Here is a 26,040-nt window from a genome sequence, read left to right as displayed (position 1 = left end):
AATGATGCATTATAAAAATTAGAAATGATGAATAAATAAAATGAAATAATTGGGCATGTTAAATAAAAGCTGAGATCAATGTGCAAATCATACGGATGCACATTCCAATTGTCATATTTAACCAACTTAGTGCAGTGATTCAAAAGTTACTCAATATTACAGTGAGCATTAGTATATTGCACAAGTCTTAAGTTACCAATAGTCTGAATACATAGATGTTACAAATTCAATAATTAACATTCACTAGAGTCTGCAAACTTTCCTACATCTCAACTCTTAAAAAGCCAAAAATATTACAGGAATTTATCACGCTGAGTGGTGCCAAGACGAAAAAAAATCTCTCCAATTACTAATGGCATCTTACTAATAAACTTGAATCCTGTATTTCACTATTTTGTCAGGAACTGGAAGAAAAAAAATGAAATGACAATTAGAAATCAAGAATTTGCATGTTCCCAACAACTAAAATACTTTAATGCTATTAAATTGCACTGATTTCTAAACCCTAACATATTATATTTAACTATGAATAGAGATTAGATTGTCAACTGTCATATTTCTTAATTTTCTTGTACAAATCCATTATTTTCTATAATGTCTTGAGGTAAACAGAGGCCAAAATACTATGCACGATTGTCGTAAGATGAGTGTGTGCTGACATTTTTGGATGTTCAAGCCGGTCCACAATGGGCTTGTGCAGAGATTGCTTGCATCTAATGTTGGAAAACTGTAGCTTATGACTCAAGAAGATAAAACAATAAAAAACATGTATCATACAAAAATCATGGATGATGTGCAAGCTAAAGGAAAATTGGAATGGGTTCTTCGGGCATGTCAATGTAAGTAAAATACTCTGGATTTTAAAATACACATTTTTATGGATTTTAATAGACCTGAGCAGCAGAAAAAAAGTGGAATGATGACAGCAGAATGATCCAGGGGTGTGTTTCATAAAGCAAACAATCAATGATTTTCATTGACTTATTTATTCCAAGCCAATCAGATGCAAGGATATCAGTAGCTTATAACAGATGTCAGAGCAAAATCACTGACTCATTTGTTTCATGAAATGCTACCCAGACGCGATTTGAGGCTGTGTATTGGAGGGTGGAATGTACCACTGTCGGTTGATAAGTCTGGCGCCCTCAATGTCAATTCAAGGGATGAGTTCTCTCTTCCCGTATTGATCCTGGGATGGAGGGTCTGATAATGCCATGTCTCCTCCTTGCTGCTGGGCTCTATGGGCGTTCTTAACAGCATCACCCCTGAAGAAAAAAAAATAAGAATGTTAAATATTATGGGTAACTCAGCTCAAAGCTTGAGGAATGTAATTGCAGCAATCAATGATTTCATGGAAAACTCTACAAAGTGTTTACATCAACTTAACTAAATGAAATCATAAAATCTAAGCAGAAAAAAAATAACACAGAAGATCAACGACACAGAAAAGCACATGTGGGGCAGCGCACTATCATTGCTAGAAAAAAGACCTCGACACCTCCAAGGCTAACTGGAATGCCATGCTTATTTTGTCCACTTCTCAGCAATTACACATTTCCTACCAGAATCATTTAGCAACGCCCCCCCCCCTCTCTCCCAAAATGCTTTTTTCCCCCTAGATATGGGAGTTACAAGGGACAAAGAGACTTAGAAACAAACTTACTTCTTTCCAATGAACACCAGTCCATAGAGGACGCCAGTTGCCATGATTACAAGGCAGGCAAAAATTTGACTCACTCCAACGCAGAAGAAGAACGGCACAATAGGTAACCTGGATCAAAATACATAAAGAATAAATGAATAAACACACCATGTATCATGTGCCATCTATCTAGTAAACTATCTGTGACACACAGGGATGAAACAAGGTTGAACAAGTAATTAGACCATTTAGAAAAACACCAAGATAACAAATTAGGGATAAACTATAATTGAGTTTTTACAGACATTTATCGATCAGATAATTTACGTCTGGACAGACTTGTCTTTATGTTAATGCCCACAATCATTATTTTGATTATGATGGCATATGAAGGTCAAGATTGACTTGACCTGAATTTTGCCGGGACTGGCAGGTGCAATACACTGGGTGAACACCCTACTCTTTGACAAATAGTGTATTGGTTTTAATGTGCATAGGTTGTGTTTCTCCTATACAAGGGACCAACATTTGCACTGAACACAGTGGTGAGGGATGCTAACACACAACGCTATAGCATCAGATTTTTTTTTGTTATACGCGTTTCGGCATGAGCGGGACTCGACTCCCCTCACGTTGAGATCTACCATCGTATCCGAAACATGTGCTCTAACCGACTGAGCTACGCTGCCTCCCGGCAGACTTTCAACATCACCTCCTGAAAGATGTAACCGAGGAGCATTCCATCAACATTCTTTGTCTGACAAGTTGTCAGAACTGACAAATTTCCTTTATTTTGATTAGCTGAGAAACACTGTTACTATAGTAACTGTTGGATAGATATAAGTTTTTGGATAAAATGTGCTCCAACTCCTTTCATGAATTGCTCCCAGCAGCTCAAACCTCTGCATCAATTCATAACTTCCCCACATACATGATGTAGCTTTGGATTACAGGTGCACAACACAATACCAGGTTGTGTTATAGTAAAGTAGTAAATACTGCCAACACATATCATTCTCTCCAGAGACTAATCTTTTGCGATGGAATCAAATCACATTCAAATGAAAGTATATTTGGGACCAGAGTCATCTGTTCGATGTAGAACAAACCCGGGCCCTGCATTAGAAAAGATACAATCGATCGGGTGGAACTATTTGTACATGGTTTTCCAAAGGTTTTAAGGGTTTGCTCGGATTTAAGATTGATTGTACCGGTAATCATTTAAGGGCTCTGTAACATAAAAGCAATGCATAGCGATTGATATGGGGACTGATGTTCTCAAATACTCAATGCAATCAATCATACATATAAGCCCAATAATTAATCTCTGAGCTTTATGTTACAGGGCTAATTACTTCAACTCTGGGCATTAAAGAGAAATGCCAGTAGTTGCAATAAACACTGATTTCATGAGAAAGTCTGTAAATCCAGGCTTAATTGTCAGTATATCATCGAGGATCTAGATCTGGTACAGTTACATAAACTGAACTTTGTGAAATCTTGAAATCTACGCTGAAAAATGTTCACACTGAAGATCACCAACACAGATAGGCACACGTGGGACAGTGTATTAATATTGCTGGAATAAAGACCCGACGGAAGTGACCGATTCCGCGCTTATTTGCTTATTTTCTCAGCAATTACACAATTTCTTCCAAAATCCTTCGGCACATATATTTTATTCATACAAACAGACACTTGTGTGGTCATTATATTAGATTCTGTCAAAAGTCATTTTGAGATCGTTACCAAAACTGGAATTTATCTTTAATACACAAAGTAGAATTCACTGAGCAAAACGCCGTCAAAATCTTCATCAAAATCGGATAACAAATAATGAAGTTTATTGAAGTTTAAAGTTTAGCAATATTTTGTGAAAACAGTCGTCATGAATATTCATTAGGCGAGCTGATGATGTCACATCTCCACTTTCCGTTTTCTTATGTTATTACATAAAATCATATTTTTCCATTATTTCACACTTGTGTGAATAATATGTCTCCCTTATAATGAAATAAGTTGCAGCAATAAATATCTAATGCACTAAATCAGTTGTCAATCAAATTTTTCTAGTTCTTGGAGGAAAAAATTTGAATAAACCTAATCTCATATATAACAAAATACAAAAGAACAAGTGGAGACGTGACATCATCAGTCCACCTAATGAATATTCATACAGACTGTTTTTACAAAATATTGATAAACTTTAAAATTCAATAACTTTGCTATTTGTTGTCCGATTTTGACGAAATTTTCGGCATTTTGCTCAGTGAATTCTACTCTATTTATTAAGCTATAAATACTTTCAGCCTGGATCACCCCTTTAAAGTTGACTGTAAAAGGTTGATTTTGTTCAATACTTACAAGAGATAGAAGAGAGCCTTCTGCCAAGGAGCTCTGTTTTCGCTCCATTTGCTGACTTTGTCTGTGATGTCAAGGAACTGGCAGCAAAACGGGGCTTCTAATAGAATCGTCAGGAATCCAAGAAGCCTGAATGTAAAAGAGGTTAAAAAGAAAACACTTTATTCGAAATTGAAGTCCAACCAGAGTAAACAGACACACAAACAAGAAATACGATATGAGAAAAAACATACTGATTTTTCCCAAAAAATATTAACAGTTAACTTGAGAAATATTATATGGCAAGAAATGCAAATATTTCGAAAAGCATTGGAAAGCACTATAAAAACCATTAAACTCTGTATAGAAATATCATAAATCATATAACAATATTGTCAAGCAAAGTTCTGTATATTATTTGGCATGCCACCACCCCCGCCACCCAAAACATGGATCTACGCTTCAGTTCAAATATATGTCTCATAAAGAACAAATTGTTACAGGAAATTAAGAGGACCATTCACAATGATTTTCTTGCACGTGGAAAGGGGCTATACTCACATGATGTAGATACCGGCAACAATACACAGTCCTTTGATTGAGATCATAGATACCAGTCCAAGAATAATAGCCACTGAAATACAAAACATAAATTGTAATAATAATGAATCCTAAGATATTTGATAACATCAATATTCAGTAAATTGCCAATTATTTGTCTACTGCCAACTCATCACATTGTATACTTTCATTTAGTCTAATGCCATTCCGTCCATCAACATGTTGTCTAACAACCATTTGGTCCAATCATCACTTCGTCTAATCACCATTTTGTCTATGACCATTTCGTCTCATAACCAGTTAGTCTAATATCCATTTCATTTTCATTCATTTTGCACAATTTAACACTTAGTCCAATTAGACCAAATGGTATATGGACTAAATGGCTATTGGACCAACTGGTTATTAGACGGAATGGCATTAGACTAAATGAAAGTAGACCATGTGATGAGTGGACAAACTGATGGTAGACCAAATGATAGTAGACGAGTTGGCAATGGGACGAATTGGAAATAAACCAAAATAATACCCGTGAATTCAAACAGAGAAGGGCGAAAATGCTCCGGAATTACAATAGGGAAAATAGTTATCTTAAAGGGGAAGTTCACCCTGAAGAAAACTTCGTTGCGAAAATAACAGAAAAAATAGTGAAAAATATTGGTGAAGGTTTGAGGAAAATCCGTCAAAGAGTAAGAAAGTTATTAAAGTTCAAAATTTTGGATTTGTGACGTCATAAACGAGCAGTTGCCCCATGTGTTATGTAATATAAAATGTATGAATTTCGAATTTTGTACGGTTCCTGATGACTTAATTTTGTTTTCTTTTCATGATCGGGTATGAAATGATTTGTCTATTGATATACAGAAGTTACAGTGAAAACCATTTTCAATTTTCTGAGAAAATGACATTTCATTGATTTTTTACCATTCGCTATGTAGGAATGATGCTTGCATATGACGTCACAAATCAAATAATTGAAATTCTAATAACTTTTTAATTATTTGATGAATTTTTCCCAAACCTTCGGCAATATTTTTTATTATTTTTTCTGCTATTTTTACAATAAACTTTTTTTTTTAATGTTTGTGTTTTCACTCTATTCTTCTCCAAACTACTTCTTTTGGGTTTACCATGGCATTGGATAATAATCTATATTCTATGAAGTCAAGGCACTAAATAAATGTAAAAACCACTGGTTCACTGCTACCATCCTGCCTGTGGAGAATCTACAGGTAGGACTATGGTATGCCAATTGATGCTGGATTGAGCACACACTTTAAAAACTCATTAAAATATCACTTTTGTGACCAAAATTATTAATTTCCATACAGTTGCAAAATCAATTTTCATTAGGAACATAGAATAATGTTTGTATTGTAATTTTTGTATTCAAAAACTTGAATTTTGGGCATATTTTTCTGTATGCCCTCTATTGGTGGAAAGTAATACATGTACATGCAAGAAAATTTTCATTTTTCAAGCTCTATTTTTAATAAAGAAAAAATAATTTAAAGAATCAAATTTACTTAAGAGCCAAGTTGTATAATGAAAAGTTGTAATGGAAACTGACAGTGTAAAAAAATCAAGCATTTGTCCAAAAGAAAAAATAATCCAAACATCGTCAACCTATTTTGCCACACATAGAGATGTAACTGAGAACAGGGTCATATCCTTGTTCAATGAATGAGAGGTAAGAACCAAGGATACCAGGGTGACCAGACGTTCCCTCATTTCCCGGGATCGTCCCGTATTTTGCTCCTCTGTCCCGGTGTCCCGACAAACCCTTCCGGGACGCCTATTTGTCCCGTACTTCAAAATATTGAACAAAATATAGTTAACATATCTAAAAGTGAAGAATTTTCATCAATTAACCAACAGATGACAAAGCAGAGACAACAATAAAATCAATAACTTTCAACTCTTGCAAGTTCTGCGGTGATTTTCTTGCTAACGCAATATATTGCAAACTTACTGGCCTCCTGCATGTGTGTGGCAGGCTACTTTAGCTCGGCATGTAGGAGCAGAGCAGACTCTCAATGGTGCAAACAATCTCACAGTCATGATAAACAGGTTTTACACAAAAATAATCACAAAATCGGCGGGAAATTTGTATAATTATATTTTGGATTCTCAGATTACTGATTTGGTGATGTAATTGGAGGAACAAGTTTTCATATCAGATCTAGTTGTTTCAGCTTTCGTTTTGAGTCTTGTATTTTGCGATCGGTGTGAACTTGTATTGAGAGACGGGGGAGAGATGCCTGTGTGTGATGCCGCGTTGTTTCATCTAATTTTCAAATTTGACTACGTTTTACTTTTAAATTTTATTCACTTATAAAACATTTTACTTCTTTAAAATAAAAAATAAATTACCGTATATTAAAAAACTTCAAATATCATTAAGATTTTTGTTAGATTATTAGATTTTTATGTCTGCTTGAAATTTGATTTTTTTTCCTCTTTCTTTTCTATCCTTCTTTCTTCATCCTTCTATCATTCTCGCTTGCCCTTTTTTGTTCCATTTATCTTTCTTTCCTGATCCTTTCTCTCTCTCTCTGTTCACTTTTCTTTCTTTCCTTCTTTCTTTTTTATTTTTTTTCTTCTTTCATCGCTCCTTTCTTTCCTTAAACTTTTCTTTGCTTCCTTTTCCCTTCCTCTCGTTTTTATTTTCGTTCTTTCTATCCTTCAATTATTTCTTCTTTCATTCTATCCTCCTTTCTTTCATTATTTTATTTTTTCCTTCTAATTATTTTCCCTTATACTTTCTCTCCCTCCTCCCTTCTTGTTTTTCTTCTTTCTTTGTTTCTGTTTCATTTTATGAAAGAAACCTTTTTCTTTCATTCATTATTTCTTTCTTCCTCCTTTTTTCTTACCCTTTTGCTTTTTGTCATTCATTTTTTTCTTTCAAATATTATTTTGTTCACCTTCCCTTCCTTTCTTTTTTTTCCTTATTCGTTTAAAGAATAAGAGAGTCAAAAGGGGCCTAAGCTTTCGATCCTAGCAGAATCTTCTTCGGAGGCAAAATGACAAACATATAAGGTGGAACAACCATAATATAGACCACAGACATTCAACAGCAACACTGGAACAAGGAGACAAAAGGGGCATTAGTGAGAAGAGATAACCAATCAGGTTAATGAAGGGGATGAAAGAAAAGGAGTAGGCAGACACAAAGGGAAGTTGGTGTTAGTAAGGCCAAAGAAAGACCTCAAGCCAAGAGGGATTAAGATAATGAGGCAGGCAACATCAAACAGGATCTGGAACAAAACTGATCGGGTATGAGGAAGATATGAATAACAAGAGAATTAGTGAGAGGTGGGTCAAACAGGTAACAAAGAAAGGCATAATAAACTGGTGCATAAGAGTGGGGAAAAAAGGGAAAGAGAAGGGAACAACTGATAATGTGCAAAAGACATAAGTATGTATGATAGAGCATTAAACAAACTAAGAGAAGAAAGTAAGTGTAAAAATAAATCTGTAAGTATAAAAGTATATAAATGTATCCAAAATAAAAAAATATATACATGTATATACAAATGGTGTAACTGATATTGTAATCCGCTGGGTGTGACGGGAAAAAACAGAAGACTATATCGTAGAATGAAAAAACCCTGTATATATGGAAGGGAGGCAAATTGCCTAAAAGGGTAAAAGCAAATAAAGAAGCTGATGCTGTATGAGAGAGGGGGCGTATTGAGAAGAAAAAAAAAACCTAAACATAGTAAACATGAAAAAAAGCAAAATGAATAAGTGGTAAATCTAAGAGGTGAAGGGAGAGAAAAAAAATAAATATAAAATAAATGTTATATCGTTTAAAGAATAACGGAAACCCTTTTTCTCTCTTTTATTCTTTTCTCATCTTTCTTTTACTCTAACCTTCTTTTATTTGTTTTCTTTTCTGCATATTCCCCTTCATTTTTTATTTCTTTCTTCTCAATACATCTCTTTTGCGTCCTCTTTTCTTTCTATTTAATATTCTTTTGTTCATCCTCCCTTCCTATTCTACATATTTTTTTTTTTACAAGTCTCACACCGTGTAGCCTTCTTTGTTGATCTTTTTTTTATTAAGACCTGGCTCGGTCGATCTGCTCATGCAGCCTCCTTTGTCGATTGTCCCGTATTTCACTCTGTGAAATCTGGTCACCCTGAATGATACAGGTCCGACAATTTGTTAATACATCCAATTTATAATTCCAAAAAGCACTTGTTCACTGCTACCACCCTGCCTGTGGGGAATCTACAGGTAGGACTATGGTATGCCAATGTTGTCCAGAGCACACACTTTAAAAAGTCATTGAAATATCACTTTTGTGACCAAAATTACTAATTTCCATACAGTTGCAATTATTTTTCAATAGTAACTTGGGAATAATTTTTGTATTCACCAGAGCGCTCAAAAACTTGAATTTTGGGCATATTTTTGTGTACGCCCTCTATTGGTGGAAATTAATATGGCAAGAAAATTTTCATTTTTGATCTCTATTTTTAATTAAGAAAAAAATGATTTAAAGAATCAAATTGAAATAAGAGCCAAGTAGTATGAATAATAGGTGTAATGAAAACTGTCAGTGTAAAAAAAATCAAGCATTTGCCCCAAAGAAAAAGAGAAAATAAGCCAAACATTGCCACCCTTATTTTGCCACACATGGAGATATAACTGAGAACAAGGTTATATTATAACCTTGTTCATTGAATGAGTGCCAAAAAGTTTAATTACAAATAAAAAAAAACCTTGTCCAACAACTCTCATGCAGTCTCAAGTCTCTGAGCTGCTATCCTCTGAAAAGAAATAATATTTTGTATTGTTTCATCATCATCATCCTCCTCCTCCTCCTCTCCTCATCAACATCATCATCATCAACAACATCGTCGTCATCATCATCATCATCAACATCATTATCGACATCATCATCATAAAAATCATCATCTATCATCATCATCATCAACATCATCCTCAACTACATGTATTATCACCATCAATCATCATGACCATCACCAAATCATCATCAAAATTGCATGGTCTATTATTAGGATCTACCATGTCTAAAAATAAGACTAAAATGGTAGGTACACTTTTCACAGGCATTTCTTCTTTTTTTTGCATTCGGATTCACTGATCATATTTGCGAATCCGAATAAAAAAAATCACAATCACAAACATGCTGTTGAATGTGTGGGACAATGGCTTAACTTACAGACTCCAGCTACAGAAGCAACAATCCTTACGAAAAGCCTGAAACAAAAACCAGTTTCTTTTTGTGGAGGTGGAGGTGATGCTTGCTGAGGTTGGCCATCGTTGCCCAAACTTTTGTACGTATCCGCCATCTTAAAGTATGAAAAAACAGCAATCAAGAAGAACTTTCACCTCTGGCAGTCTGTCCAATAATAAGTGATGACGTCATCAAGAGCAGTGGTGTTGACAAAAAAAGGCCTGTCGTCACCAATTTTACGAAATGGTAAGTTTATAACTTATATTTGTAATATAGATATCATGAAATGTTGGAAGGGGCGTCCTGACTTTAGTTTAGTAACAACAGAAGTATTTTATCCCTGTATAATTGGCACTTGTTTATTCGAGATTTTTTTTTTCCTTGCTTTGGTCCCATGTGTTCAGAACGTCGTACCGTATGTTTGTGTCGTATGATTTTTTTCGACGGCTTTATATTTGCCCACACAAAAAAGGATGCACTGATGCATGGACTGGTGCATGGTGTATGTGTAGACAGTCGTCACTGCCACACTAGGATGAGTCATGATGAGGGGAGGGGAATAAACTAATAAAGCTATATATATTTCGAAATTCCAAAACTCAGTGTTCAATTGCTGTTGCAGATGCGTACTAATAATGCATAAAACTAAAAAGTGGTAAACGATGTAATTATTATGACATCATTGTCATGAGACATGACATATGACATTGACATTGTCCAACCATGGCATTGTGATCAGATGATGTTTGTCCTTGAGATAGTGTTTATTACTTTATATTAAGTCATTGCCACTATGTCTGTGTCTATATCCAATTGAATTGCTGATACAGGTCCCATTTTTCAAGCGTCTGAGTTTTTTGGGACTCATTTTTCTTTCAATCCTCTAGATTCCTGTATGTGGTGACGGTTATCTTAACTGCAAACCCCGATTGCTGACAAATGACATAGTGCACCCTTTTGTGAAACTGGTGTAACTGACGACCGTTCAACAACATTGGGCTGTCTCAAAAATAACAATTAGCAATCGGGATTCCATATAAAAACATAACAAATTTCACGTTAGTTTGTAGCTCCGCAGATTTCCATGCTGCCCTCTACGACATAAATTCCTAACGAATCCAAAGTCTCGCTTCTGACGTCATAATGAGATCTACATTCCGGCCCCTTAAATTACAGACAATTCTTAATTTACCAAACTTAATATTCCTCCTTGACTTCATAAGGCATTTCCTAAATTGTTTTCACAGAAATATCTCAAATGTTCCAAGGTTGCTATGGTAACACAGCATAAATGACAAAACCATTGATCTGCCGTAAATAACATGTAACTTGCATTAATTAATCACCTGAAGACATATCAAATACTGAAATCACAATATAAGGAACATGCAACTGTAAACTGGATTGCAATTTACCTCAATGTTTGTTTCCATTTTGAAACAAATTAAACAATAAAATATATCCTTGACAAATTTCTAATTTTGCACACAGTGTGAAAAAATCTTTCATTCTTTGATGATATAAAATTTATGACGGGTTCACAAGTTCAAACTGAACCAAAATTATAGAAGTAAACAAGCCAGTTTACAATCCCTGTTCACCTTCTATCTCAAAACGATATAACAACTAAGTCTCCTTTATACAAACATTCACATATCGTCCCCAAGAGTACCTGTGGAAGAGGAAATGTGGTTAGTGAGCACAAGCAAATACAAATAGCAAAGAAGCCACTTGGTGATGAAATTTCCTGAAAATTGACTTTTGCCTATGCCTTTGTACAAATGATCTGAGCAAAAATTCATGAAATAAGGAAATTTCCTGAAGAGTGGCATCTCTGAAATAGCAAGACACAATGAATGCTCAAACTGAGTCCAAATCTCGAGATGAGAAGTCCATGACGCTTCATAAAGTAGGTGCTTATTAAGACGAAGTCCATAGTCACAAGATGAAAAAAGTTCATAGCTTCATAAAGCACCATTTCATATCAATAATGTTCCTTCAATGAAAGTCCAATGTCTATCCTTTTGCTGCTCATCGGGCTCGTTTCATTTAATAATCGGCTATCTCTTATCAAATTATCACTAAGATGTAAATCCTAATTTAAACAAAACACGCTATCCTATCGAAGCTGTCCATTGTTGCTGTCCAAAGGTTGTCTTGCTCCTTTAAATGTAATGTACGCGATATTATCAGTGTTTATCCGCTTTCTCAATTAAAGTAACCTGTTATTAATTTATGAAAAAATTAAAAGATTCCGCGAACCCTATCAAAACACCTAATCAACTTGTCTTTCCTTTATCGCGATTCTTCTTGCTCAAGCAATAAACAAAGTTTTGTGATAGGCCTGGTTAGCATCGACGTCGCAGTCTTTACCTTAGCACTTCGTACGCGTCCATGCTTATCTGGATGAATCTCACACACGCGACCCATCAACCAGCAACATCTGGGTAAAGTTCCATCAGCGATTAGCACCACGTCTCCAACATCAAGATTGCGCTCAGGCTGCTCCCACCGCTGACGTTGTTGTAGGCTAGGAAGATACTCCCGTATCCACCTTCTCCAAAAGTCATCAGCTAGATGCTGCATCTGCTTCCAGCGTCTTCTCGCATAGATATCCCCCATGGTAGATTTGCATGGAGGCAGTGTAGACGTTCGCTTCATGTTTAGTAGACTGCTAGGCGTTATCACTTCAAGATCCCCTGGGTCATCAGACACGCGAGTAAGTGGACGGCTATTCACAATTGCCTCCACCTCACACATCAGAGTATGAAGCTGCTCTTCTGTCTGGCATGTCCTCAGATACTGCTCATTAAGGACAGCTTGCAGTACCTTTCTAATAGTTCGTATCTGTCTCTCCCATACTCCACCGTAGTGTGAGGCCCCTGGCGGATTGAAGGACCAGTCAATCCCTCTGTTGGCAGTGAAATGAGACATCTCCTCCTGGTTCCAATCTTTCAAAGCCTTCCTAAGTTCACCTTCAGCTTCAACCAGATTGGTGCCGTTGTCAGATACCAATTTCGTTATCGGCCCCCTTGTACTCATCATCCTTCTAATAGCGTCAATGCAGGAGCTAGTTTCGAGAGAATCAGCGACCTCAATGTGGATAGTGCTGGTGGCCATACAGGTAAACACCACACCGTATCTTTTCCTCACTGAGCGTCCTTACTTGATCTCAAATGGACCGAAAAAGTCCATCCCAACGTTCGTGAAGGCCGGCTCACCAGCTGCTACTCGGTAGGCAGGTAGATCCGCCATCTTCTGCTTACCAACCTTGGCCTGGTAACGACGACAGGTAACACACTTTCTTACCAAGCCTCTCACGAGAACCCCTGCTCCAAGAATCCAGTATTGTTGTCTGAGTTCTGCCAAAACATGATTTTGGCCTTGATGTCCAATGTTTTTATGTACATATCGTACCAACAACGTTGATACATGATGTTGCCTGGGCATTATCACCTGGTGCTTCGCACTGCCTGGGATCTGGGCTCGTCCGAGTCTGCCCCCTACTCTCAGAAGACCATCTTGGAAGACCGGATCCATCTTTGCGAGCTTAGACCCCTTTTTCACAACTCTTTCTCGTCCCTCTGGTATTCCGTCTATCTCCTTCAGTAGCTTCAACTCCTCTGGGAAGGATTCATGCTGCACATGCTGAAATATTGCTTTCTCAGCACACTTCAAGTCCTCTGGTTTTAAGCTACTGCATTTTCCAGGCACTGAGTTTCTGCTTTTTCCATCTGAGGTACTCCTTCAGCTTAAGCCACCAGGCTACTGCTCTGCGTAGTCTTGTCCAGTCAGAGTAGTGCATTAGGATTCTATCAATGCACCCTCTACCATCACTCACAGTAAATGTCTGCACCTTTGTTGGTTTTAGCTCTGGATCATCCTCATTGATCTCCTCTTTCTCAAAGGGACATTTTGGCCATTGTTCCTCCGGAAGCTGTATAAAGTCTGGTCCCTCAAGCCATCCTTTGTCATTCTTCAGCTTCATTGGTGACGTGCCCCTAGACACAACATCTGCAGGATTCACCTTTGTGTCTATGTGTCTCCACTGGCTCAGCTCTGTGGCTTGGTGGATTGTCGCAAGTCTGTTGGTCACAAAGACTTTGAACCACCTATCTTCACTACGGATATAATGAAGAACAATCATACTGTCAGTCCAAAAGTATGACATCTTGATCGGCAGGTCCAGCTCTTCCCTGACCATAATATCCATGTTGACAGCCAGCGTTGCTGCCATCAGCTCCAAACGGGGTATGGTAACAGTCTTTATAGGTGCAAGACGTGACTTAGCCATCAGGAGACTGCTATGCACCTGCCCTTCTTCATTCCTCATCACTAGATAGGATACTGCACCATAGGCCACTTCCGATGCATCAGAGAAGTTGTGAATTGTATACTCGGTCACCTTCCCGAAGTTCTGAGGCTTGACACATATGTGTACTCCGAATCCCTCCATCTCAGGAAGTTCCTCGATCCAAGCTCTCCAGTTCTTGGCATCAATGTCGGGAATGGGCTCATCCCAACTCAGCTTCTTCCTCGTCAATTCCTGTAGAATCATCTTCCCTCTCAGGACAAATGGGCTGGCATAACCCAAAGGGTCATAGATTGAAGAGACTATACTCAGTATCCCTCTTCGAGACAAAGGTTTGGGCTTGGGCTGAATCTTGTAGATGAAGCTGTCCATCTCTATATCCCATATCATACCAAGTGCTCGCTCCACTGGGAGGGCCTCAAAGTTCAAGTCTATCCCAGCAACCTTCTTGGCTCTTTCAGACACTGGTATGCTTTGCAGAACCCTTGGACTGTTGCTCAACCATTTAGCTAGTCGAAAACCTCCCTTCTGCAACAGTTCTCTAAGCTCTGTCGACAGTTTGATTGCATCATCTTCATTCTCCACAGATACAAGACAGTCGTCCACGTAGAAATTTCGCTCTACTACCTTTGGTGCTTCTGTATTGCACTGATCCCCAAAGTCCTTAGCTGTTTGCCGCAAGGCAAATGAGCAACAGCTGGGGCTCCAAGTACCCCCGAACAGGTGGACACACATCCTGTAGGTCCTGGGAACTTCATCCAATTTCCCTCCTGGCCACCATAAGAAGCGAAGAACATCTCGTTCATCTGCATCTAGCTTCACTTGATGGAACATGGCTTCCACATCGGCCATGATAGCTACTGGTGCTTGACGAAAGCGTAGTAATACGCCCGACAACTTGTTCGTTAGGTCTGGCCCTTGCCTGACGACATCATTTAATCCTACACCATCAGATTTGGCGGCACAGTCGAAGACGATGCGAACTTTCTCCGGTTTCTTCTCGTTAACCACAGGGTGATGCGGTAAATACCAACAAGTTCCGTCCAGTGGTAGAGAATCATCCACTGCTTCAGCGTAGCCCTTGTCGAGAAGGTCAGCCATGCCTTGTGAATACTTGGCATGCATCAATTCATCTTTGCTTAGTCGTCTTTTCAAGGATTCAAGCCTCTGCTGAGCCATCCATCTGTTGTCACTCAAGGGTGGCGGTTGTTCCTTGAATGGTATGGGCAGCTGGTAATGTCCTCCACTCCTTACCACGTTATCCTCCCATAACTTCAACACTTCCTGGTCCTGAACTGACATTCCCTTGGCAGCTGTGTTTATGTTACACATATCACTGGTCTCAAGGGACCAAAACATCTTGCACTGATTGTCGAGTGACATTTCCTCTGAGATGAAGTGCGAACTTAATGGCATCCTCTTACCATTTCCCTGGACAGGTCCATTGAGCGTCCAGCCTAGTACTGTCCTTACTGCATAAGGTTCTCCTGGTTCACCTCGTCTTGTCTCCAGAGGACACAGTAGCTCAGGATAGTCTTGACCAATTAGAATATCCACCTTGACTTTATTCGAGCTTGGAAAGTGGATATCCGAAAGATGTGCAAACTGATCGACATCTCGTCTACAAAGTAAGTGGTCTACACTTATGTTGATGTCGGCCTTGGTGTACACTCGAGGGAGAGTCACCACTCTTGGCGAAGACTTTGGCTCAATCCTCAAACTAACGACAGTGGTGTGGAGTTCACTGTTAGCCCTGTCCAGAGTTGACACAGACACCGTGCTAGCTGATCCATGGGCCTTTACTCTCTCCGCTAATTCCTCCGTGCAGAATGTGCTAGTGGAACCAGAGTCCAAAAGTGCCAGGGCCTCCATGCCATCATCCTTGGCCGATGCATAAACTCTGATTGGAACTATGGGTAGTAGGATCCTCTTATTTCCACCGGCCCCTGTGGCATAACTCTCAACCTTCTCAGATGCAGGTTCACCAACCCCCTCCTGGGCTTGTCGAGGCTGTTCCATCTTGTCCCGATGGAGGAACTTAGTGTGCTTCCTCTTGCATCCTGGCACGGAGCACACCCTTTTCACCTGGCAGTTTCTTGATGTGTGCCTCTTCTCCAAACAATTGAAGCACAGCTTGTTCTCCACAACGAGCTTGAATCTTTCTTCAGGCTGCATTTGCTTGAATGCGTTACAAGCAAACAGAGTGTGTGACTCCTTACATTTCACACAAACCAACGGTGCCGTCTCTTCACCTGATGCACTGGTAGAAAAGGTACTCCTCCTTGATCGTGATGCTTTGTTGATCGGTGGGCTGGTTCTAGCACTCTGCTCCTTGACAAGCAGCTTTCCAAAGACAGGGTCGTTCTCCTCATCTGCCCTTGCCTGGATGAAGGAAACCAGATCAAATATATTTGGAAGTCTAGCATCGCGACGAATCCCGCCTACCACCGACACCCATTTGCTCCGCAGGTAAAGTGGCAGCCTCTCAACGATCTGCAAGAGAACAGGTTGTGGCGATAAATCACTAGTATACCCCATAGCGTCCAAAGTCTGGAGACAAACCTGTAACTCATCAGCTAGCTCTTGCAGCATTCTCTTATCTCGTCCGGTTATCTTTGGCCCTCCAGTCACCTTCCTGATCCAGGCATCAGCAATCATGAAGGGAGTTCCGAATCGGCCATGAAGAAGTGCCTTTGCTCTCCTGTATCCTTCTGATGGTGGCATAATACTACATGACTGCAAGATCTTGCGGGCATCTCCTTCACAATAGTGTAATAGCCGAGTTAGCTTGGCACTATCAGGTATGCCGGTGCAGTCAACAGTGCTCTCAAATGCCCTCCAAAATTCCCAAAACTTGAGAGGACTTCCATCAAATGTCATAATCTGTGTCTGAGGGACAAATAGTCCTTCCAGCAAATCTCTCTGTTGCTTCTGGCTGTTGTCAATTATCTGAAGTAGTAAGTCCTGAGTATCCACTGCCCTTGGTCGCTCATAAGAACGGGTAACTTCTTCCCTCATCTTGGAGTTATTACCATCATCTGGACGAGGCAGGAAATCATCAGGCTTGGCGTGAGCCCCTAGAGGAGCCCGGACATCTTCCCTCACCTTGGAGTTTTCAGTAGCAACTAGATGAGGCAGAACATCATCAACCTTAGCTTGAGCCCCGTGAAGATCCTTGACATCTGTAGCCAAATGTCCTTCTTCTGCAGAAAGGTATACTTCTGCCTCAGCTTCAGCTATCTTTATTCGAGTGTCCATATCAAGCTGAATCTTACGCTGTCTCAGATCCAACTCCTCCCTCTCCAGAGCCAATCTCTGCTTCAACGCTGCAGCCTCTGCAGCCAATGCAGCCTTCCTTGCTATCGCCTTCAGCCTGACAGACGACGACGTACTTCCGCTCTGACTAGCGGAATCCTCTGGTCGAATCCCATCATCAACGCATGGTGGGCTAGGTCCGGTAAAACTCATCGTAGCAGGTAGGCTGTGACCTGTTGTCCAACTGGAAGCTGTTGTTGAACTGATGTGGTGACGGTTATCTTAACTGCAAACCCCGATTGCTGACAAATGACATAGTGCACCCTTTTGTGAAACTGGTGTAACTGACGACCGTTCAACAACATTGGGCTGTCTCAAAAATAACAATTAGCAATCGGGATTCCATATAAAAACATAACAAATTTCACGTTAGTTTGTAGCTCCCCAGATTTCCATGCTGCCCTCTATGACATAAATTCCTAACGAATCCAAAGTCTCGCTTCTGACGTCATAATGAGATCTACACTGTATATGAAATGTTATTGAATTGAATTTTTGTATTTTTTCAAATGAGATTGAGAGTTTTATACTCTTTGTCAATCACTCAAATATTAATTATGCCAAAATGATGTTCGTGAAAAAAAATCATTAGCTAACACAAGGTTAATATCCATTATGCTTGTGATAGCTACTAATCTATGTTATAACCTTGTTCTCAGTTATTTCTCCATGTGTGGCAAAATAAGGGTGGCAATGTTTGGCTTATTTTCTTTGTTTCTTAGGAACAAATGCTTGATTTTTTTACACTGACAGTTTCCATTACACCTATTTTCCATACAACTTGGCTCTTATTTAAATTTGATTCGTGAAATCATTTTTTTCTTAATTAAAAATAGAGATCAAAAAATGAAAATTTTCTTGCCATATTACTTTCCATCAATAGAGGGCGTACACAAAAATATGCCCAAAATTCAACTTTTTGAGCGCTCTAGTGAATACAAAAATTATTCCTAAGTTATTAATGATAAATAAATTGCAACTGTATGGAAATTTGTAATTTTGGTCACAAAAGTGATATTTTAATGATTTTCTTAAGTGTGTGTTCTGTACAACATTGGCATACAGGCAGGGTGGTAGCAGTGAACAAGTGTCTATGAGTATGAATATACCCTGAACTCAAATGAACCCATGTGTGCTAAAATGAGAATAGAAATGTTTGGATACAGTTAACTAATTTGGTCGTAATTACATGAACAGAGCTACCAAGTCTCACGCATTATGCGTGAGACTCAAGCATTTTGGACTCTTGTTCATCCCCTCAAATCTCTGTCTCACGCAACTATCACAGCCTATCCCCATATACATTGTACACAATGTCTGTGATCTCACTCAGATTCACAGAAAATCTCGCGCATAGCTGGTCTTTGAACTTGGCATCTCTGCATGAAATTGAAGCAAAACATAGCCGGCACAGAGGGGTAACTAACTTAGAATAATTCACATTAGATAACATCTTAACATCTACCTTTTATTTCTCTGCCATATTTTCTCTATGTAGGGTACCCCCATCAAAGACGTAACTTTAAAACCAACAGCACCAAAGGAACTCCTCTTGGACAAACATATTGAATACATAGCCAAGTATGGCTCTAAGAAAGATGATTATGTAAGAAACAATTGATTTGCTTTATCAATGTCAGTGAAAGTCAAATATGTAAAAATGTGCCTTGGAAAAATACATTTCTGAAGATATTGCCTTTTTGAAGTCATTTTTTTATGGATGTGATATTTTAAAGAATTTATGGTTATTCAAGGTATAGATTTCTTGGAGAAGTGTGTCATAGCATACAGTGCATAACATTTCGACTTAAAAAAAGTAAAAAAAGTTTATCATATACTTCTCGCTACATGTATTTGGAATTATATATATGTCTAGTAGGTAATGATATTAGTTCATATAGTCATCATCTTCACCATGAACACCATCACATCATCACCGCAATCATCATTATCATCGTCCTCATCATCGTCATTATCTTCATCGTCATCATTATCATCATCATCATCATCACTTTTTATTTTTTTGATATACCCCTTTATTTTTGTTAGATTGGAGAACTTATACATGTATACATAAAATTTCACTGCACCCCAAGAACTCCTTATGTACATGTAGGACTAGTGATGATTGTTTAATTTTTGTCTTTGCCTGAACAAAGTTTGGCAGAGACCTAGAGATCACTTTTTTCTGTTAGTAGTAGTTTTTTGTCTGTTGGTCCATTACAAAAATATTAAGTCTTTTCAGTTTGCTCTATTTTATTTCTGCATCAATTGTGTTTACACTTGGTACAAATAATCCTTGGGAAAGACCACATTTGTGTTGATGATGATCATTAGGTCAAAGGTCATCTCGGGCTCAAAAAATCTTATTGATCTCGAAATATGAAGAGACAGGTGGTTGTTATTGGATGAAGATATTTTTAAAGTGACATTTTTTATTTAAATAACAGGAGTATGTGATGACTGAATACCTAAGGATGAGTGGCATGTACTGGGGTATCACTGTCATGGATCTGATGGGTCAGCTTGACCGAATGGACAAACAGGAGATCATTGAATTCATCGTCAGCTGCCAGCATGAATGTGGAGGATTTAGTGCCAGTGTTGGGCACGACCCCCATCTTCTCTACACCTTAAGTGCAATACAGGTGAGGGACCTGTTTGGTGAAACCGTCTTATAGAGCATTGCAAGGACCTGCATTCAATTGCAAGGCAATCAGGGTCCCCAAATCAATCATAAATCTTGAAGTCAGTTGCAAATTTGTCTTTGGTCTTACTTTTGAAACGAGAGCTATGAATCTATCCTTAGTCATGAGAGCTACGAATAGAATTGATTTATCAATTGTAAACTTGGAAAAAAAATTGTGATATAAATTTGTTTTTCTTGCAACACTCAATATTAGTCATATATATTAAAGGGGAAGTTTCCCCTGACAAAATGTTTATTGTAAATGTAGCAGAAAAAAATAATTAACAATATTTGTGAATGTTCGAGGAAAATCCATCATTTGAGAATCAAAATGTTATTAGAATTCTAATTATTTGATTTGTGACGTCACATGCGAGCAGCTTTCCTACATATCATATGGTAAAAAGAATCAATGAAATGTCATTTTCTCAGAAAATTTAAAATGGCTTTTATGGTACCCTCCATATATCAATACACAAATCATTTCATAAGAGCTCCTAAAATGTGAAATTTATGAATTTCATATTGAATAAATCAAAGGCAGCTGCTTGTTTATGATGTCGCAAATAAAAGTTGTTGAAATTCTAATAACTTTCTTAATATTCAATGGACTTTCCTAAAACCTTCACCAATACTTTTTATTATTTTTTTTTCTGCTATTTTTACAACAAACTTTTTGTGAACTTCCCCTTTAAGTAATTTTTTAATGCATTCGGATAATTTTTATTCTTAAAATTGGCAATATTGGTATTCTCTCTGTCATCACTAATATTTAATTATTTCAAAAAATGTTCAATTAAATCGAGACATTTCTGTTGTTTTCTATCGTGACATAGATTTTAGCCATTTATGATGCCCTTGATGTCATTGATGTTGATAAGGTTGTTGAGTATGTCACATCACTGCAACAAGATGATGGGTCATTTGCAGGGGACAAATGGGGTAAGTAGTTATTGTTAGTGGTAAATTGGCAAAAGAAGCCATGATAGTTTTTTTTTCTGCTTGCCTTTTAGTTTTATTTCCTAAATAGTAAACAATATTTTGGCTTGCATTTGAACTTTATTTTGCCCTCTCCTCCCCAGGTTACCAAGATACTACATCTAGCTTGCCTTGGAAAATTATCTACCCATCCCCCCCCCCCCCAGCCAAAATGGTTCTTGCATAGTTTTTAATGTTACATTGTTTAATATCCATTTATTAATGTTTTTTAATAGAATGCATGTCCTTAATTTTTTCCTTACAGTTCTATTTCTGCTCTGTTTTGTAATTTATGTTGTTGTTTTTTTTGTGTTAAATTGAGAATATTCCTGTATTATTTGCATAAAAAAATAATGAGCGATCTGAATTTTTATTTTAATTCAAGTTTGCATCAGAAATTTCTGTGATATAATGAACTGGAAAAGAAGTGCTCTTATAATGCTGATGTGGAATGAAGCCTCAAACCTTTCCCCTACTACACACCAAGAAGCATATGCACACACGCACCACTTTTCGAACAATGAATCATGCTCATAGTTGTTGTTTATTCTTCTTTTTTTCTTTGCTTCTTGTCTCTTTGACAGGTGAGGTGGACACCAGATTTTCCTTTTGTGCTGTAGCAACGTTGTCATTAATGGTAAGTCATGACCATAACAGGCTTTTGTATAACAAACTCTGTTGGGATAAAGTCTATTCCAACACGGAATATTATTTACCTGGTTTCAGCTCACACTGCCATTTCTATCGCTGGTTGCATTCAAAGAATTAGTCCTGTAAGGTATTTACCTCTAGGCTAGGATTTAAACCCATATGACACCTTCATTGAAAGACAATAGTCAGTACCACAAGATCATAATGACCTCATCATGTAGAAAATGTAGAAAACAATGTGAATTTGTAGCAAAATATATTAACCCTATCTAGGCCGGGGTATTTTGGGAGTTCCTATGGCCAGGGGGGGCTCCCAGGCCCCCCTAAGATCTCGGCCGTCGACCGCACGTTTGCGCCAAAAAATTGCACACGGGTTGCCTGGGACATAATCTACAAGATTGTATAGTAATTTATTTCATGTGAATCGCTATTAAGTGATTATGCTAATTTATGCGTAATTAGTATGCGAAATCGTACTTTTTCCTCTAACTCCCTAAATAAAGCTCCAAATGTACTAATTTTTGGTATAGAAACTCTTTGTGGTGTCCTAAGCAAGAGTACATGAAAAAATTGTGATATCAAATCATTTTCTTATGTATTATATTGTTTTTTTGCAATTTCTTATGTATTTCCTTGTTTTTTTTCCTTTTGTTTTTCATTATTTTTTCAATGAAATTTGTTGGGGACTCTTCTGTGATCATAAAAAGCATAAAATGAATACATTTAGACTAGCAAAACTAAAAATAATCATACATTTATGAAATTTGGTTGAAAACACAATTTGCATTGACTTTGTACACGAAATCACGTTTTTGAGCAATTTTCGGTCTGACATGCACTTACATAATGTTGCGTAATTTCGGAACCACATACCCGGGTGACGCAAAATTGGTCTCAAAAGTTGCGCAAGACTTGAAAGTAAAAACTCAGCGAGCGGCGAACGGCGAAAATATCGTGCGATTCGTTGAGGGGGGGCCTCCGAGGCCCCCCCCCCCGACCTAGATAGGGTTAAAAGAAATTAAATCAAAACTGCTGTTTTTATGATACAAATGTAGATGATTGTAAATGAAAAGAATAGGATGATCAATGTGATGATTAATGAGTATTCTAGTTTACTAGTAATCATAAGCAGTCTTATTATTAATACACATCTATATTTTGTATATTTACTTGAATCAATGATATTTGTGTTTCTTTTGTTTTGTTTTTGTTTTGCTTTTTCCCCCTATCTTTCTCTCTCTCCCTCTCTCTCTCCCATACATCCTTCATTCTCTGTTACTCTGTAAATATTTTTTGGCACAAGTAGAAAAGATTAGAAACCTTGCCAAACATGGAGAAAGCAGTGCAATTTGTTGTATCCTGTATGAACTTTGATGGAGGATTTGGGGTCAGGCCGGGCTCAGAGTCGCATTCTGGACAGGTAAGAATGGTGTATAGTCACTTGGTCTACAAGCCAAATACCAAATGGGCTAAACTTATTTGGTCTACTATCAATATTCTTTACGCTATTTTCATTTTGTCTCTAGTCCACTTAGTGTGATGCCACTTAGTGATTTATCTTGTTGGGAATGAATAAATAGCTTTGACCTTCACAAAAATCGACCTATGAAGGGTAAACACAATAAAATATAAAGAGAAGATGAACTTAGGTGTTGTTAACCCAGGGAGCTCCGGCCCGCTCAAAAAAAACAAAAAGTTCTGTCGCGATACCTCTTCTTTCAAAATTCAAAACGAAATGGCCGATCGAGACCAAGGCTATATTTTATTTTTTTGAGGTTCCAGTCTGTGCCTCGATGTCAGGATTTGTGTGTCACGATAGACCTTCATCCATGTAATTGTGGCAAGTGCATGATTTCTGTTTCCACATTTTATTAAGGTTATTATTGAGACCCCAATCTACCGCAGTCCCGAGTCTCCCTCGCTTTGCAAGGTCGACCCCTGGGCTCCGGCCTGTGAAGCGGGCCGGAGCTAACTGGGTTAAGGTGTTGTTTGACTAATCCAAGTTTGACTTGGGTAAAGTTGACTGGACATGTTTGGCTCAATCTGCTTCATTTTCATATCTGTCTGTGTCTCCTTGGTCTATAGATCTACTGTTGTGTTGGGTTCCTATCCGTTACAAACAACCTTCATTATGTCAATGCCGATCTGCTAGGCTGGTGGCTGTGTGAAAGACAACTCCCGTCTGGTGGTCTGAATGGTAAGATAGCTGACCACTTGTTATAAGCTACTGTAAACCTTGCATCTGACTGGCTCAGAGCAAAATTGTCAGTGAAAATTTGTGTCATGAAACACTTCCCAAAGCTTTTTTATTCCGTTCACTGTCAATACTTAAGGCCTGGTCACACCGCCCGAGCGTTGTTGGAGCGGTCGTGGAGCGGAGAGAAAAAATCATCACCGCTCGCTACCCTTCACCATTTTCAATTGTTTTTTTTTTTGTTTTTTTTTTCAATTTTTTCCCCAATTTTGTGAGCAAAATTCGACCCTCCCTACCGCTCCAACAACGCTCGGGCGGTGTGACCAGGCCTTTATATCTGTTTTTGGATAATAAAGCTGGGCTATTATAGGGAGGACCTATCTCACAGCGAGGGGGGGGGGTCAGCACAAGACAGTAACACAAACAGATAATTTTCACAATGCCTATGTGTCCAGAGATGCTTTGACCTCAATACAAAAGCATATTTTAAAAACATGTCTTGTAGTTGTTAAACATTCATAGCATCCATCTATTTATGCGAGTGTTTTGATAAAACATTCTATTGTAGAAATGATGCATTGGTGTGAAGTTGTAGATTGGGGGCAATAGATTGTAATTCATGTTTAAAATGACTGCAGTGAATTGGTCTTGACTAGTGGCAATGGGACATTCTGATCAGACAATGCTTGGAGGTGCCAACTATTGCGTGTAAAGAACGGCTTGACCCCCAATTCTTTGTCGGGGATTAACCTAGTACCACTGGTGTGTGAATTATTCATGGATAAAGAAAATGGATTGAGATATTTTAGAAACATACTTTTTGGAATACTTTCTTCCTATTTTTTTTTCTAGGTCGGCCTGAGAAGCTTCCAGATGTCTGTTACTCATGGTGGGTCTTAGCATCACTAAAGATTATCAATAGATTACATTGGATAGATAGTAAGAAACTTATAGGATTTATTCTGGCTTGCCAAGATGATGAGACGGGCGGCTTTGCAGACCGGCCTGGTGACATGGTAAGATATTTTTATTTCATTTTTGGATGGAGGTATTTGTTAAACCATAATATGGATATGCGTGTGGTGGTATTGAATTAATGTGAAAATGTTTAGCATCCAAACATTATTTGAACCATGCATAGAATGGTAAGAACCAGTAGTCATGGGTTTAAGTCATACATGCTAGAGGGGACAAAATATTCAAAGTCATCAAATTATGAAAGAAGAGAGCCATTAACCACTATCTTGCTGTTGATATAATTGATATTAGCTTGGGTAGAAGTACAGGTTACATGTATATTAGAAATAAAATAGACTCTGCTTTAGGGGAAGTTGAATAATGGCCTAAGTCATAGCATTTCTTTTTTGTCCAGTGTACATGCAAACATCTTTTTTTATACCTACATTGATTTAAACCAATGAAAGCCCTGAAATCTTCTACTTCATTCTTTTCCCATTTCAGGTCGACCCATTCCATACTCTCTTTGGTATCGCTGGTCTCTCTCTTCTTGGGAGCTACTCAGAGAAGATCAAACCAGTCAACCCAGTCTTCTGTATGCCTGAATACATATTAGAAAGGATAGGTGTCACTCCACAAATCTCATGAGACATTCCGCCCTCTATCCTCGCTTTTACACAGGAGTGAAAATCTCAGTATGGAAGGCTGATTGATTTGAAATGCCAAGTCTAGTTTTGGTAAGCCCTTGAAAAGGAAAATCACTAAATTGCCACTTGGCCTACATCTGATTTGACCTCTTTCTGTTTTGTTCTCATCCCCCATGGTCTAATCCTAGTTCCTCTATAACCTGTTCATCTACTAATCATTTGGTCTTATCTCCATTTAGCCCAGTTACCATTTTATCTAATTTCATATAGTATCCACTCGATCTAACACCACTAGTCAACATTGTTTGGTAATCTGTTCATGAACCTGCGGCCCCTTTGCATAAAACTTTTTTTACCTGAGAGAACTCGGGTTGTTTTTACCGAAGTTTTTGCCCTGTGTTAAAGTCAATGGCATAAATCAGACTAACCTTAGTTTTCAGATTTTATCATAGTTTTCTCAGGTAAAAGTTTTATGCAACAGGCCCCAGGTTGCCGTTTGACAAAAAGCAAATTATTTGCAGACAAATTCAAAATTAATTCAGCT

At 38.1% G+C, this 26,040-nt stretch overlaps 2 protein-coding genes across 3 annotated transcripts; one reads left to right on the top strand and one right to left on the bottom strand.

The window, feature by feature from the left end:
- Positions 1-397: 397 nt before the first annotated feature.
- LOC121428335 (calcium channel flower homolog) lies at positions 398-9,962 on the bottom strand. Its single transcript, XM_041624909.1, has 5 exons — positions 9,739-9,962; positions 4,544-4,616; positions 4,007-4,132; positions 1,664-1,771; positions 398-1,265 (listed from the first exon to the last, which is right to left on the bottom strand). The coding sequence occupies exons 1-5, from the start codon at positions 9,866-9,868 to the stop codon at positions 1,157-1,159; spliced, it is 546 nt and encodes a 181-aa protein (XP_041480843.1). The 5' UTR covers positions 9,869-9,962; the 3' UTR covers positions 398-1,156.
- On the top strand, positions 9,928-25,587 carry LOC121428334 (geranylgeranyl transferase type-2 subunit beta-like). 2 transcript variants are annotated; one of them, XM_041624906.1, is made up of 9 exons: positions 9,928-9,999; positions 18,879-18,986; positions 19,831-20,028; positions 20,906-21,011; positions 21,632-21,684; positions 23,005-23,118; positions 23,784-23,895; positions 24,745-24,908; positions 25,354-25,587. In XM_041624906.1, the coding sequence occupies exons 1-9, from the start codon at positions 9,997-9,999 to the stop codon at positions 25,495-25,497; spliced, it is 1,002 nt and encodes a 333-aa protein (XP_041480840.1). In that variant the 5' UTR covers positions 9,928-9,996; the 3' UTR covers positions 25,498-25,587. The 2 variants fall into 2 exon arrangements, with proteins under 2 accessions (XP_041480840.1, XP_041480841.1); XM_041624907.1 differs by lacking the exon at positions 9,928-9,999 and adding an exon at positions 10,349-10,408.
- Positions 25,588-26,040: the final 453 nt, after the last annotated feature.

This window comes from Lytechinus variegatus, chromosome 15 (genome assembly GCF_018143015.1).
Source record: "Lytechinus variegatus isolate NC3 chromosome 15, Lvar_3.0, whole genome shotgun sequence".
Lineage (NCBI taxonomy): Eukaryota > Metazoa > Echinodermata > Echinoidea > Temnopleuroida > Toxopneustidae > Lytechinus > Lytechinus variegatus.
This window is presented reverse-complemented; position numbering and strand designations above follow the sequence as displayed.

What these genes read in the sequence shown, in the direction of transcription:
- LOC121428335 (XM_041624909.1), bottom strand. Translation starts at nt 9,868, where the DNA reads ATGGCGGATACGTACAAAAGTTTGGGCAACGATGGCCAACCTCAGCAA. An exon ending in GTTGCCGGTATCTACATCAT is followed by an intron (nt 4,133 to 4,543) that starts GTGAGTATAGCC and finishes TTTTACATTCAG; the next exon opens with GCTTCTTGGATTCCTGACGA. An exon ending in AAGGCTCTCTTCTATCTCTT is followed by an intron (nt 1,772 to 4,006) that starts GTAAGTATTGAA and finishes ATTTTGATCCAG; the next exon opens with GTTACCTATTGTGCCGTTCT.
- LOC121428334 (XM_041624906.1), top strand. An exon ending in ATTTGCAGGGGACAAATGGG is followed by an intron (nt 21,012 to 21,631) that starts GTAAGTAGTTAT and finishes TCTCTTTGACAG; the next exon opens with GTGAGGTGGACACCAGATTT. An exon ending in CAGAGTCGCATTCTGGACAG is followed by an intron (nt 23,119 to 23,783) that starts GTAAGAATGGTG and finishes CTTGGTCTATAG; the next exon opens with ATCTACTGTTGTGTTGGGTT.